Below are 15,139 nucleotides of genomic sequence, written 5' to 3'. Positions count from 1 at the left end.
TGTGATATACAAACTGGTTATCTTGCACACTCTCAAAGAACCATGCATGTGAATGTAGTTTGAAGAAAAATGTATAGAACATCAATTTTTTAACTTAAATATAAAAAATCTGCGATCGATTTTTGTCAGCAGTCTTATATGACTGGTTTCCATGCATTTTCGCATAAATCTGTGAGAGTGAAGTTTTAATACTTTGACTAAACTCATATCTCCAGATTTGGTATCCAAAACACAAGCATGCTTTATGAACAGACATAATATATTGTCATAACCTTGATGTCAGCTTCATTGTGTCAAAACTTGTATATTGACCATAACTCAAGAACTGTTCAAATGATATACAAATGGAAATTAATGCACATGCTTCCGAAATGATGTGCACATTTAATACAGCAAGGCCGTATATTCTGTTTTAATAAGTGTTTAGTTGTGATAACAAGCGAGTTAAGTGATTGCTCAGCGCTGCTCTTATTAGCCATTGATTTGTATTACGTCAACACATAAATGCGTGGCGTTACTCACCACTTAAAATACAATTGCTTCCTTGTTTAAAAGTGCTTCCTTGTTTGGAACTATTCACTTTATTTGCAGACAAACAGACAATGGCATTGCAGTGGTATTTAATAGCGGTGTTTCTTTATGGGGAGATAGGGGTTATAACTTTACTTCTCCTACCCTTTATATCACCAGCAAGGTATGTACCTTCGGTCTATAATACTTTTAAAAAAAATGTGTTGATATTACAATATTTTTTATCATAAAAAGTTTTAATTATGTAAGTCTGCTTGTGTGCCTACTGACTATATTCTTTCAAAAACTGATAATAATCAAATTAAATATTTGCAACGTTGTGAACAGTTTGTGGTTAAAATATAAACATTCACAATGTACAAAGGAGACCGTAAGCATACGGATAATGCAAGGTGTATTCAATAAAGGTTACATATACGTTTTGAACGACATTCTAAAGAGGTTGTGTAGTTTATCTGTACATAACGGTAATATGGTATTCCACTGGCAGGTCCACGGGAGGGGACACGCACTAAGCGCCCACCCCCACCCCCTTAAATCGTCGAAAGTTACTTTTTACTTCAATACAGGAGAAAAACGTAATAAAATACGCCCAAACACCAAACTAGATATTGTTAAAATGTAAAACAAAAACGTGCAAACAATTTATTTTGCGTTGTAAATATTAAAAATAGTTCACATTTTTCGCTACCTCATTTTAAAACTTGCAAAGAAATAAAGATTATTTACGATTACCTTTTTATCCGTTTGGCATTAGATTATGTATGTGCTTTTTCACCCAGTCATTTTTGTCATAAAATTACATGATATATTACACACGTTACCTTTCGTACTCACATCATACATTGCAAGAGCACAAGTGATCATTTGTATGACTATAGCGAGCATCATGTATCTCTTATTGCGATTTCTTTCTGCGTGATTTTTAGTATTAAAAACAACCAGGTTGCGTTCACAATTGGTTATATATGAGCTAAACTGAATATTAATACAAAAAGATCAGTCTTGCGTCGGTCGTATTGTGTCAATGTCAGTGTTGATGTGTAGATATTCTGGATAATATAGATATCTACATTGTTTTCTTTAGTTACAGTTCCTTTTAATCACTAATTGTTGTAAATGATGACATTGGACTTATTTTAATCAGCATCATATATTATTGCCAATACTGTTCACATTTTTACTTTTTTACTTTGTCTTCCCATTTTATTCGTCTTACAATCTACACACAATTTAAAGGTCTATAATTGGCCGGTGTCATCTTCATGGATTAACTTTATATGTTCAAATACTGCACAACTCTCTTTTATTTTCTCAGCAAGATATGGTTTGACCCTGAATGTTTTCATCCAGACATTAGGTTGAGAAATTTCCCCCTTAAAAAAACCTAAGCCTTATCCGCCAAAACCGCTTCACATCATCAGAATAACGCATATCTCGAGTGCTGTATAAGGAAAACCATTCAACAACATCAACACACTGTGAATATGTATTATTAGACAATGATAACTTTCTCGCCATTAGAAAGGTGGTGAATTTGACATTCGTTTCACTTAGCTTGTCTGATTTAAGATTATCTAAAACAGAATAAAACATGAAAATCCTTTGAAAAGTTTGACACAGTGAATTATTCGAATATTTGCATACATAGATATTTAGAGTCCTGTCTCTGTGCTCTGCTATAGATATATTGAGTTATGAATTGGCCGAACTCTGTATATGGAAACTCACAGAAAATCAGTCATATTTTAACACAATATACGAAAGGGCATAATTAGGATAAAATTTGAATATCTAGACATAGACCAGGAGTTCAATTTCAGTGTCCTCAAAGGAGTTTCAACGTTTTCATACATATCACCTGGTTTATGATTTGAACCATGCTGATACACAAGATAAATTGATACTTTACATTATACCATTTATTTATTAAGTAAATGGTAACACGAATCTTATTACGTTAAACAGTTAATATGTTAGTGGAATTCGCAAACCAGAACTAGTTAACCTGTAAGCGTTGTATAACTAAAAAAGGTGATAGGTGGCAGTGCTGGGCACTTTAAAACCTGATTTTAGTCTTATGATATTTATCTTACCAAAAAAGTAACGCGAATATCAACTAGTTAGCTAGAAAATTATCGCGAAAATTAAGTGGTTAACACGAAACAATTCGCAAACGCATCAGGTTATCTTACGGCAGTAATATGCCACCATAAAATGACAATATGCACAACATTGACTTGTTATTAGATATGCCCATTGTTAGACCGAATCAAAAAAGCCAGGTCTTTTCTTATCGTAACTTGTATTATAATCATTTCTTGACTGTTGTATCATAGTAGTGTAAGTACTTTTACAGATGGCAGAGCATCTTCCGCTCGAGTCTCGTACAGAAGTGTGCCAGGTTGTCCAACATCTCCTTCAATGTTTTCATAGCGATTCTACTTGTTATGGTCATGGGTAAGATATATCAATTTAAAACGTTTTTAAAATTCATATAACTAAGCGTTCTCGTGTTCTTGACATACAATGCAGAGAAACAATGTACTTTTTACAGTTTTAGTTAGTAAAAACTGTACATTTATGGCCTTTTGGGGGAGTCTGAATTTCAGCCACATTCTCAAATTAAATGTTTTATTTTCCTAAGAAACTCTTAATTTCCATCTCAAGATACATTCTTATAGTGAGACCGAAAATACAAAATACAATGATACCATATATCTATCAGTTTATACAATAAATGGAAATTGAAAGCCGTTTATAAATGATCTGGCGGAATACATATTCTTGCATTAACAGTCATCGTTAAAAGACTTAGAAAAACAAGTCCGAATTCATACCATAGTACTGGGCTTGAAAATTGTATCAAGCTCTGCTATAAAATAATCAGATTTTTTAACAGGCAGGGCTTGCAGGCTTGTGCAAATTTTAACCATGCTGCGTTGTATAGATATGACAATCTGTTATCAATTTCCAGATGCTATTAGGGAGGTGAGAAAGTATGCGGGTCCGATGTCCGTAGAGGACCTAAAGAACAAACCAAATCAGGAAAATCTCGCTCACATGAGACTGTTCATTGCGCAGAGAAACCTCTACATTGCTGGATTAGCCCTGTTCTTTTGGTTGTGAGTAGTCTTTCAAACGACAATTCATAGCGTGTCTGTTTGATTCAAGTCTGAGTCATGAAACTACTTATTTAAAGTAACGTAAATTCATATTAGAACATCCGTGCATTTAACACTAAAATAGTTTTATTCCTAAACGCTAAATGCTAAATCAATACTAAAGCTTTTTCTAGTAACAGCTTTTACAAATAACAGCAATAAATGAGTAGCTGGTGTCTTCTTAACAATAAAAGGTATAATTGCAGAGGGAGAGAGAGAGATGTTAGAGACACACGTTGCTTCCAAGAGCATTCTGATCTCCTTTACAATTGAATGATGCTCATATACCCGCTTTATTAACTGTTTTACTTGCCATTAATAGATATCAAGAACTTACGTTATTAATCATCTTCAAAGATATAAATAATGGTTACTGTTATCAATAGACATCAGTAATCATAAACATATTATTTTAATGCGGTATAATGTTCCGGACACTTCAAATGTTACATAACTAGGAAATGAATGCGGCTGTGTCATTACTTTCGGCAGCTGTGTCATGCAGTACCGCTTAAGATATTTAAATGAAACTTGGTAAAATTGCGCCAACGACAATAGGGACATGGTAAGCAAAGCCCATAGCTCTGACTTTAATGATGATTAAAACTCCTTGGGGACAAACATACGTGTTTATAAGCGTTCGCTCAATGTAGATCATGTTTTACATTTGCATTAATTAAGTCAGAGAATCTATGGTTCCATTTCATCTCCTGCCACCAGAGTATAGTCGGAAACTGAACATTTTGTTTATAACCCTATTGTCATAACTATGGTACTGTCGGCGGGGTTCTAGCTGTTACTCAAGAACCAGTATAACTATAACCCTCTGCATTGCTATGTAACTTCAGAAACAATAAAAGTTATTAACAATCAGTATGCAAAATACAGAATTATACGACAGTTTCGATTTAAACGGTCGACTAATTACTTATTGCGTAAGCGTTTACTGCTCCAATACGGAAATGATTTCATCGTGGTAGCCTTTTCATTCACTAAACGGGTTTAAATGTTTTAAAGTTGCACTCTCACAGATTGAAGGTTTTGACATCTTTTTTTTTTGTCTTGTAACCAGCCAATTTTTGCGAAAATGCATGGAAACCAGTTATATAAGACGGCTGACAAAAAATGAGATCGCAGATTTTTGTTTTTTAAGTTAAAAAAATGATGTTTTATGCATTTTTCCCATAAAACATTAATTTTCGAACGGAAATATGAAAATCTGCGATTTGATCTTTTGTCAGCAATCTTTTATCATTGGTTTGCAGATATTTACGCAAAACTTTGCTCATTCCAAGACAAAAAAAAAAAAAAAAAAAAAAAAGTTGTAAAAACGGTATATCTGTGAGAGTGCAGCTTTAAATCGACGTCACAAACTGTTGCGAACATCAGTCTATCACACAAATTTGGTGAAATTCTGTTTAAGATGTTTCTATATTGAAATAATACAATGTTTTAAGAATTAACTACAGTTCTGTCCTTGCAGCATTATTCGTCGCCTGGTGACGCTGGTATCATTACAAGCCCAGTTGACCGCTCAGTCAGAGACAAGCCAGACACATGCCAGAAGTGCTTCAAGAAAACAAATGGAAGAGAAGGTTAACATTCGAACTTCGTATGTTTACAACCAACTATTACAACTTTTACTGGGCTTTTCAAAGATCAAATCATATTATAATATAACTTATTTGTCATGGACTTTACATGTAAGTGTATGTTTAAAGTTTCATTGGCCTCCCTTAGCAAAATCTTAAATGAAAAGGAAAATAACACATCATTTACTTGTCAAATATCAAGGGCTGTTTTAAATAAACTGAGTCTGTTGGAAGATGTGTGTTTATAAGTAAATACTTTTATTTATAGGAGATATAATTGCTTGCAATGGCATTTTTAAGACTGTTTTAAATTGTAGTGTATCATTCTTACTTCTTTAAGACTAACCGTTAACCAAGGGCTTTCAACGTTCAGAATTAATCCTGAAATAAGGATTAAGAACTTTAAATTCAGATAACAACGATTCTAGGCCCAATAATCCTGCTTTGGACATGAATCCGTCATACTCAAACAGGACCCTGGCTATTTATTGACAAATTATCAGTTGTTCGAACCCCTGATAAACGCTATTTCAACTGCTTACGTCATTCTGGGTGTTTCATGGTGCCTTTTCCAAGCTTGTTATGCTAGTACTTGTTGTACAGACAAACATATAACTGTGTAGTACTTAAATAATTATTTTTCCCCTCCCCAGGCGAGAAGTGATGACACTGATGTAGATGCTGTTAAGGGGGAAGAAGATCTTGCCACTCAGCTAGATGAAACCGAACAAGAGCTCGAGAAAATTAAAAAAGGTCTGTGAAGGGAGATAATTAGTGGCCTCACTTGTGTTCTTATTGCTGATGATTTTAATGGGTCTGTTTTACAAACATGAAAAATTGAATGAATTAGTTGGCATAGAGTAAGTTCGTCTTCTGTGTTATCCTGCAACAACTTCTTGGCCTAACTAAATTTAAAAAAAATCAATATGTTTACATGAAACTTATCATACACATATTACCAGTGATGATTTGCACATGTGAAGCATAGTCCATAACCCTAGCTTTAATTTAGTTATTAATGCATGCCCCTTGATTGTCTGAACAGTTTTGAAAATGTGAAATCTTGCAGAAAAATTATCAAATTTTGTAAAGCACTACATGAATTCACACTGTTAAACATTTAATATGTAAGTCCCTCTTTCAGAACTTGAGGAGAAGCAGACAGACTTTGATGCGCTGAAGAAGCAGTCAGAGAGTACGAACAAGGAGTACAACAGACTGTTAAATGAATATTCCAAGGCTCGGGTTTGTACTAATAAATGGTAGTTCTGTTTCTAGAAGAATGATTGTCAAATCTGAATAGTCTAAAAATATACATTGGTTTTAGTGTTTGAAACTGTTAATATGACATACCGTTTACACAATATATAAGTAAATATAAAGATGATACTTGATGGTAGTAATAAAAATATTATAATTTCTGAACATTTGCATGAGAATGGGATGTTTAAATTACATGTCAATCATTAAAAAGTTGAAATGGTAAAATGAAATGTTTTGCACTTTGGTCATGCGACCAGTGTTGGAACAATCTACAATGTACCTTACTTCTAATGGAAGACGAGCGACGCACAACAGGGTATACTTTGATGCAATTTCAATGATGATATTTATAAACAAACATTATTGGAAAATTAAAGGCATGAAAGAAGGGCACCGACCATTAGGAAATTCTAGCAATATTTGTTATATTCTTGATTTCATCATTATCATTTTTCTGGCTGGTTCTTTTTATGACTTATTTTGTGAAAAGACTGTTATAATAACGAGTGTCGTCTTTTGTTTCAGGTGAAAATTGAGGAATTAACAGGCGTCAGCAAGACATAAAATTAGATTTATAATCAATGAAATTGTGCAATTTGTGTAAAAGTTTGTGTGCCAATAGGCATTGTACCATATTTGATCGAGACCCCGTATTTTCTGCATCATTGTTTTAAATATGTATTCATCAACTCAATCTATTTTCCTTCTTTAGTGATATTCGTTTCTTTTATGCATAATTCCTTAACAATATGTATACAATAAGTTTACCACACATTTATTAAGTGTTTATGGAACTTGCTTTTAATGACGGTGGTCAACATCTAAAGTTAGTTTATACTTATGTGAGAGAGGTCTAGAATTGAGTGTCCGTCTCTCGCATGGAAGGTTTTGGGCTTATTAACGCCTTGAGTGTTATTCCTAATTGGTCCATAACGGATCTATAAAATTGATGAAGCTAATGGCATTCCGTGGTATAAATAACAAGCCTAAAACGTGAACGAAGTATGACCATAAGATTGTCTTAAGTTGCTGAATACCAAACGAGGGGTAGTTCTATTGGCCAATTTAAACCGCGCACCAGATTTCAAGATGGTGGATCTAAGCTAGGATTCATAAGCATAACGATCCTTGAGAATGAACTTTCAAAAATGAATAATTTAAAAAAAAAAAACTTCACATAGTTGAAGTAAAATGAACACTAGATGCTTCCTTCGTTTATGTAATAGGATTCGAGCTCCATCAATTCCACCTTCTCATGGCCTCTCAAAACGGACACTTCGTGGCCTCTCCAAAAAAAGGATAGCAGCACTGGTTTCTGCACAGGAGACGGTATCGAAAGCGAATCATTTTTTTTACAATCGAGCTAAAATAAATCGGTATAAACAACATTTGTCTAAAAACCTATTTCGATGGAACCCCAAGAAGTTGGTAGTGATATAGCGCCAAAAGATAGACTTCAATTTTACATACATATAATACTAGTGATCATTCACCATTGTTATCATTCACAACTTAAGACGTAAGTCACCATAAATCCACAGTATTTGCTTAACTGTAAACTCTGGTGAAATAAAAAGATTTTGAGTTGATATCATTTACCATGTAAGATTGACATTGATGTCATTCGCCTCTTAAGACTGTCATTGATGTCATTCACCACTCAAGACTGTCATTGATGTCATTCACCACTTAAGAGTGTCATTGATGTCATTCACCAGTCAAGATTGTCATTGATGTCATTCACCAGTCAAGATTGTAATTTATGTCATTCACCAGTGATGTCATTAAGCAGTCAAGATTGTCATTGATGTCATTCACCAGTCAAGATTGTAATTGATGTCATTCACCAGTCAAGATTGTCATTGATGTCATTGATGTCATTCACCAGTCAAGATTGTCATTGATGTCATTCACCAGTCAAGATTGTCATTGATGTCATTAACCACTTAAGAAAAAGAAGCTACACTATGCACTATTTTGAAATGCTTTGCCATAGTTATCATTTTGTTCAAAAATCCGACGTATATGAGGGTTTAATTACGTGCTTAAGAATTGTTTTATTCATTGTATAATAGTTTTTGATCCTCGGAAAGATTATGATGGTGTGTGTGTGTGTGTGTGTGCGTGCGTGCGTGCGTGCGTGTGTACGTGCGTGTGTGTTTCTTTTTGTTAAAATTGGCTGTGAGAATTATTCAGAGATTATTTTTGTGTTGGCTTACACTCTGAATGTATTTATATAAACTTCTTTGCCAGTTTCATGTTAGGACCTAAATAGAATTACATTTATTTTTTATGTTGTGTATATCTTGTAAACCTGTGTTTTGTATACCTGTCTACATTTCGCAGTGCCTTTAATTTGTCAGAGCGGGTCAGTTAATTAGCGTCGAAATCAATGACGGGCCAGTTTAATATTGCCAATGATGTGAGGTGGAGGTAGCTACTGAAATTATGACGCACTGGTAACTTCATCATCGACGTCTTTTATATCAGTCCTATATTCTCTTAGCAACAGCGTTTATCAGGAGTCAACGCCTGCGTCAGTATCGACTCCATTGATGTCTCAGTTTCTTAGTTTTGACATTTAAGACAGGTCAGTAACTAAGCGCTGACGTATATGACCGTGATGGCGTGCACGTAATGTATCACCGACGTCCATTACGCAGTAGTTAATTTGTACTGATATAACTGAAGCGCCATCATCTTAGCAACGACGTCTATGACTTAAAAGCTGATGCCAATAATGTTATACTAACTGTATGGCCGACACTCATGATGCACTGTTTTTCAGTGCCGAAGTTCGTTACATTTGTTCATTTAACACTTACATTAAGTCGTTGGCATTAACTCATGCGTCATCGACATTGAAGCAACCATAGCACCAACGAGCCATTCGGAACTCCTCGGCCATTTTTCATCGAAAACAACCTCGTATTTACGCCGGTACATCGGTAAAAGCAGTTCGTATTTTTTTTTTAATTAATTGTAGTGTTTAAACGTGTATTTTGTATATCTTAGTTTAAAATGATTGCCAGTGAAGTGGGTTATAGCATACATAATTAAGATTCCCAAGAGTAAAGTCATTTTGTTTAACTGCTAAATTGAAATTACTACGCAATTTACTTGCAGCGTAGTTAAAATGTAAAGATTTCTGACCTTGTAATACGTCCACATCCGGTGATGTTTTCGAAGGAAAATGGCCGAGGAGGTCCGAATGCCAACGAGCATTACCCGGTTGATACTTGCTAAAGCTACAACGTTAAACACGTTTTTTTTTCTGACAGTTGCTCGGTACCGACGTGTCTGTCATGTTATGTACTAAACGTTTACATCCTCAAACATGTGATGGCTTCTGTGTCGTTTCAGTTGTCGCATTATAGACAGACAGACAGACAGACAGACAGACATTTTATTTCGACTTGTACAATGTACATCGTCAACAACACATATATTTATAATTATCAATGTCAACGTGAATGCATAGTAACAAACAATATAGTACACACGAGTATATATACAAAATATAACAAAAAGTTATAATAAATAGGTTAAATATTGTAATATTAAAATATATCTAGATCAGAGGATTATACATAGCGTTGACGTTCAGTATGTGCAATCTAATATAGCAAACATTTATGAGTCGCTCTTTACTTGGATCGACGTCACCATCTAAGACGTATTATAACTTAGCGATAACGTGTAACTTAGCGTCTACTATTAATACACATGTTACTATATATAGTAACACATTTGTGCAAGGATTCTGCAATTATTTGCATGACTCAGCGATTATCAGTTTTGCGGCCCGGGCCGATTATCGATTATCATTTTGGGGCCCGTAGAACATTAGCACGTGAATTCAATTTTGGTCTTCAAATCAAATTTGGCGACTGTATAATTATGTCTTAACTATATAATAACAATTCATTGATCTGCTTGAACAGATTAATTATTCAAATCCTAAAGGGAGACAAAAGCGAAAACCGGAGTGGACTATTAGGGCGGCGTTTTTTTTTATTCAGCGTTTACATTCTAAAAACAAAACAAAGGAAGCGGCAAAATTGAATATACTTGAACAACAACAACTGTACAAACATGTTGCCATATATATTTTTTAATTTGTAGTGACGAATTAGACCGGCGGACTACCTTTTAAATTATCCGAACGACTGATCTATGGCATTATGCATAAATAATAAGAGAATGCGTCAAAATATTATTGGTGGAAGGTTTCCGCAATCCCATATATCAGGGTCCCGTTTCAATAATATGTTAGGCTTAAGATCGTGAGCCCGTTTTGGGCGTAAACTGCGTTTATATAAAATATTGTGAGAAAACATATGTTTATTCCGTGCTTTCCGATGAAATATGGAGTTTTATCAGTGAAATAACTGATTTCACTGCTAATTTAGGAGTGAAAATATCAACTTTAAGAACTACTTCTAAAATCAATTGTAGTTGACTTCCCCTTGATCAAAACTTTACTTTTAAAGCTGCACTCTCAGATATTGAAGGTTTTGACAACTTTTCTATTTTTTGTCTTGGAACGAGCCAGTTTTTGCAAAAATCCATGGAAACCAGTTGGTTTATACTACTTTATTTTTTTAGCTCGATTGAGACGAAAGCTGATAGCTTATAAGATCACTCTCGAGTCCGTTTCCTGGGCAGAAACCAGTACTGTGTCCTTTTTGAGAGGCCATGAGAAAGTACCCCTAGTGGGGATCGAACCCACAACCTCTTGGGTGAGCGGTGGACACCTATACCACTAGACCACTCTCACCCCGTTAGTAACGGTTTAAGCCATAAAACATTAATTTTCGAACGGAAATATGAAAATCTACTTTCTGATTTTTTGTCAGCAATCTTATCATTGGTTTGCAGATATTTACGCAAAAAGTTGCTCTTTCTAAATTGTAAAAATGGTATATCTGTGAGTGCAGCTTTAAACCAGAAAATGTTGGCAAAAAAATAAATAAAATAAAATTGAATTTTAAAAAAGTTTGCAAAGGTTAGGATATATACTGAAAATAGAAAAATGGTAATCCTGTTTTTTTCTAAACGCTTTCGTCAACTTTGACGCGGAATGGTCGAACATTTGCTTTCATACAAAAAAATACAGACGAAAACAACTGCTCGAACAAAAATATGATTTTATATTATCGTTCTCATCGTCTTGAACTGTTTGTCGTTGTTATATGTTATACGAACTTCCCGGAATATTAACACAACCATTAACATATTAAGTGATATTTTGTTTTACCGTACCCACGCCTCCCAAGTCAACAACCTAGCGTGCTCTTCCCTTTTTGCCTTGGAAACGACACGTCTTCAAGCAAACCAGACTCTAGATTTGACCATGACGGATGACTGAATACCCAATCATATTTAATGAAATGAACTTTTAAATCTAAGACCCATGTTTAAATCCCATGTTTTGCCGCATTTTTTTTAACTTACATGTCGGACCTTTCAAAATTTTCATTCAAGAAATGGCCGCGTATTAATTCGGTATGTATACATGTTATGTCTAATTTAAAATTGCTTTCGTGCATTAACTATTATCAGTTGGAAAATATATGCATTAATAAAAGTAAATTAAATAATGTTTGTTAAAAGTTTGCAGTAAATACGAGTTGAAAATAAACTATAAAAAGAGAAAAAAAACGAGAACTTTTTGTCCAAGTTATATTCCCGGATATTTGAATAAAAAGGTATATTTGAAAAAAAAAATTGTTTTGGGGGTGAAGCAGGGTACGCCCCCGCCCTCCGCCCCCCCCCCCCCCACCCCTCAAGCTGTAGCATTCATGAAAACTGATCAATATAAAGTAATTGATTTTAAAGTGAACTAATCACGTACAGCAATTGATATCACTCATTAAGTATTTATAACTGAAACGTGTTTATATGACAAAAATAGAACATCATTACATTACCAAACAACACTAGTACCGTTCTACAATTCGTTGAGTATGGTTGGGTATAATTAAGTTATTGGTCTTAAACAGAGTTGGAGTATATGTTGAGAAATTAATTTTTGAACATATGATTATAAGAACCTGTATTTAAAAATATAATACAATATGACTTTATCTCCAAAGCAAATCCATATGTCCTAGCTATCATTATCAAGTTTCAATCACATGACAATCAAATGACCATAGACGTAGGCCGGTATATTGTATTAACTTCCTTGTTTGGAAGAGGGCGGACGACATTTCAGATACTTTCGTTTTAATTTAACCCTGGAGATTGCAGGAATTTGGCTTCTAATTTCAGATCCTCCATTCACAGGGGCGGTGATTACATCCACGATTTCGCCTGTTCTTGTGAAGAAGATGGACTGAACACTGAGGCTCAACATTTTTGTTCAAAGTGCACAACGTATTACTGCGACAACTGTGTTACAAAACATAATGTCTTATACAAGAGACACTCGGTGCTCGATAGGAATGACGTTAAGAAATGGAAGACGGCCATAGGGATTGTGGACGCTCTGGAACGACGTGAGAGACACTCTGGTAAAGCATTGGAGCTCGTGTGTGGTGACCATGACCAGCTGTGCTGTCATGTGTGCGTCGCCGTTGACCACAGGTATGCTTAAAGGACTTCAGGTTATATGTAAGAATAAATTATTGAAGCGTTTGTATCAATAATTGACATCTTAATTGATTATGATTCAGTAAGGGCAGAGGGCAAACGTTACCGTCTGTTTATACGATTACTACCGTAGACTAGTAAGTACAATGTATTACAATATCATGTTGAGTGTATTTTAGCCTGAATTAACATCAAACAATTTATCTATATACGAGCTACTGTTAACATATTTGTTTTAATTAGTTCAATATTATATACCACATAAACACGTTTATTTTTTCTGTGGTAGATGTATTTATAAATGTTAGACAAAGCAAATGTGATACAAAATAAATTGTACTTGCATTTTAATTTTAATCACCATAGAACATATTTTATTCCATTGTATTTGTCATTTATTTCCAGGCTCTGTTCTTCGATACAGCACATTCCAGATGTTGCAAAGGGCATCCGCAAAGATCCAATGTTTACTTAACTTTCACAAAAGGTAGCTGATCTCAGAAAGCAATTAGAAGATAGGAAAGCAATCAGAAAGAAAAATGCAGTCTCACTAAGGAAGACTCGAGGTGCTATTGTTGATGAAATAAAGACAACCCGTAAAAAGATTACCGACATTCTTGATAGGATGGAGAAGAAAACTGTTCAAGAACTAGACGATCTGATAGATAAACACGAATCTTCCATAAAGAAAGATATTGACCTCTGCACACAAATGCATGAAGATCTGAAGAGCTTGATGGATGTGATCGAAAACAAAAAATCCTCAGGTTAAAAATTAATGAAGCGCAAGAGCTTGTATGGAGATTAACAGCAGTTAAAACGTGCACTGTAGCATATCAGCCAGACAAAGCAATAGAAGAATGGTTTACCTCTTTACAAAGTTTTGGAGTGTCATCTGAATCTGTTTCTGTTGCAGAACAATTTCAACCAAATCATGTGTTCCAAGTGCTGGGGTTCAAGGAGTACAATGTGAAGATGAGTTCAGACGAAGATGATTGTGATATCATGGGTGTATGTGAACTGCCTGATGGACATGTTGTTATCACTGATGGTAACAACTGTAAAGTAAAACTCCTGGACAAGGAGTATAGGGTTGTCGACCACTGTGATCTGCCCGAGTATCCATGGGATTTGTGCCATTGGCGGGAATGAAGTGGCCGTTTGTGTTAATTACGCTGTAAATAATTGTGGTGATGAGGATGCTGGTGATGATGATATTGGTGTTGCTGCTGGTGATGATAATGATGTTGATATACACGAACTGCATTTCATTAATGGTACAAAAGGAAAACTTGTGACTACAAGAAAATTATTTTTCACCCACGATTGTTACGCCGCAGCTCACCGCTGGAACAACCTTTACATCTCATCAAGCACCGAGCTTTACGTCTACACGATGTCAGGACAGCTGATAGCTAAGCTTTATGAGGACAACAGCGCGAGTGACACGGTGGAGAGATTTGCCTTCAGTAACGACGGGAACACCATCTACATCACAAACCGATGTAAAGATCAACTTATCACTATAGACAAAAAGGGAAGCACGCTTGTCATACTTACCGACCCTGACATGTTAGAACCATTGGATGTGCGCGTGACACCTGGTGGTCACGTGTTTGTATGCTGCTTCGGCACCGACACAGTGCTGCAGGTTGACAAGGACGTGAAAAGAAAGTTGGCTAAACTGGCCACGGAAAGAGACGGAGTGTACGGACCTAGAGCTTTGTTCTTCAGCAAACGTACTTCCTCTTTGAATGTCGGTGGAGAGAAAAACCGGCTTCTTATCATCAAGCTGAAATGTAACACATCAACAGATACGTACGTGTATGAATACTCAGTGTTCATTAAATAATAAAAAGACTGATGATTTCTCGGACGACTGAGATACATGTATATCATGTTCAGCTCTTCGTTTTCTTTCAAAAGTGAATACTGCTTTCCGTTGTATTGTTGAATAAATGAATGCATCACCTTTTGAACATTTAGTATTAT

The 15,139-nt window shown here is 35.1% G+C and overlaps 1 protein-coding gene and 1 pseudogene across 1 annotated transcript; both read left to right on the top strand.

Annotated features, from left to right (window-relative positions):
* Positions 1–484: 484 nt before the first annotated feature.
* LOC128217702 (B-cell receptor-associated protein 31-like) lies at positions 485–8,843 on the top strand. Its single transcript, XM_052925025.1, has 7 exons — positions 485–694; positions 2,891–2,991; positions 3,509–3,656; positions 5,179–5,290; positions 5,941–6,040; positions 6,432–6,532; positions 7,076–8,843. Exons 1-7 carry the CDS (start codon positions 603–605, stop codon positions 7,112–7,114), a joined length of 693 nt encoding a protein of 230 aa, XP_052780985.1. The 5' UTR covers positions 485–602; the 3' UTR covers positions 7,115–8,843.
* A 3,676-nt stretch (positions 8,844–12,519) lies between these two features.
* Positions 12,520–15,106, top strand: LOC128215967 (uncharacterized; annotated as a pseudogene).
* Positions 15,107–15,139: the final 33 nt, after the last annotated feature.

The sequence above is a fragment of the Mya arenaria genome, chromosome 14 (assembly GCF_026914265.1).
Source record: "Mya arenaria isolate MELC-2E11 chromosome 14, ASM2691426v1".
NCBI lineage: Eukaryota > Metazoa > Mollusca > Bivalvia > Myida > Myidae > Mya > Mya arenaria.
The sequence above is the reverse complement of the archived record's forward strand: the minus strand, read 5'-3'. Positions and strand labels throughout refer to the sequence as shown.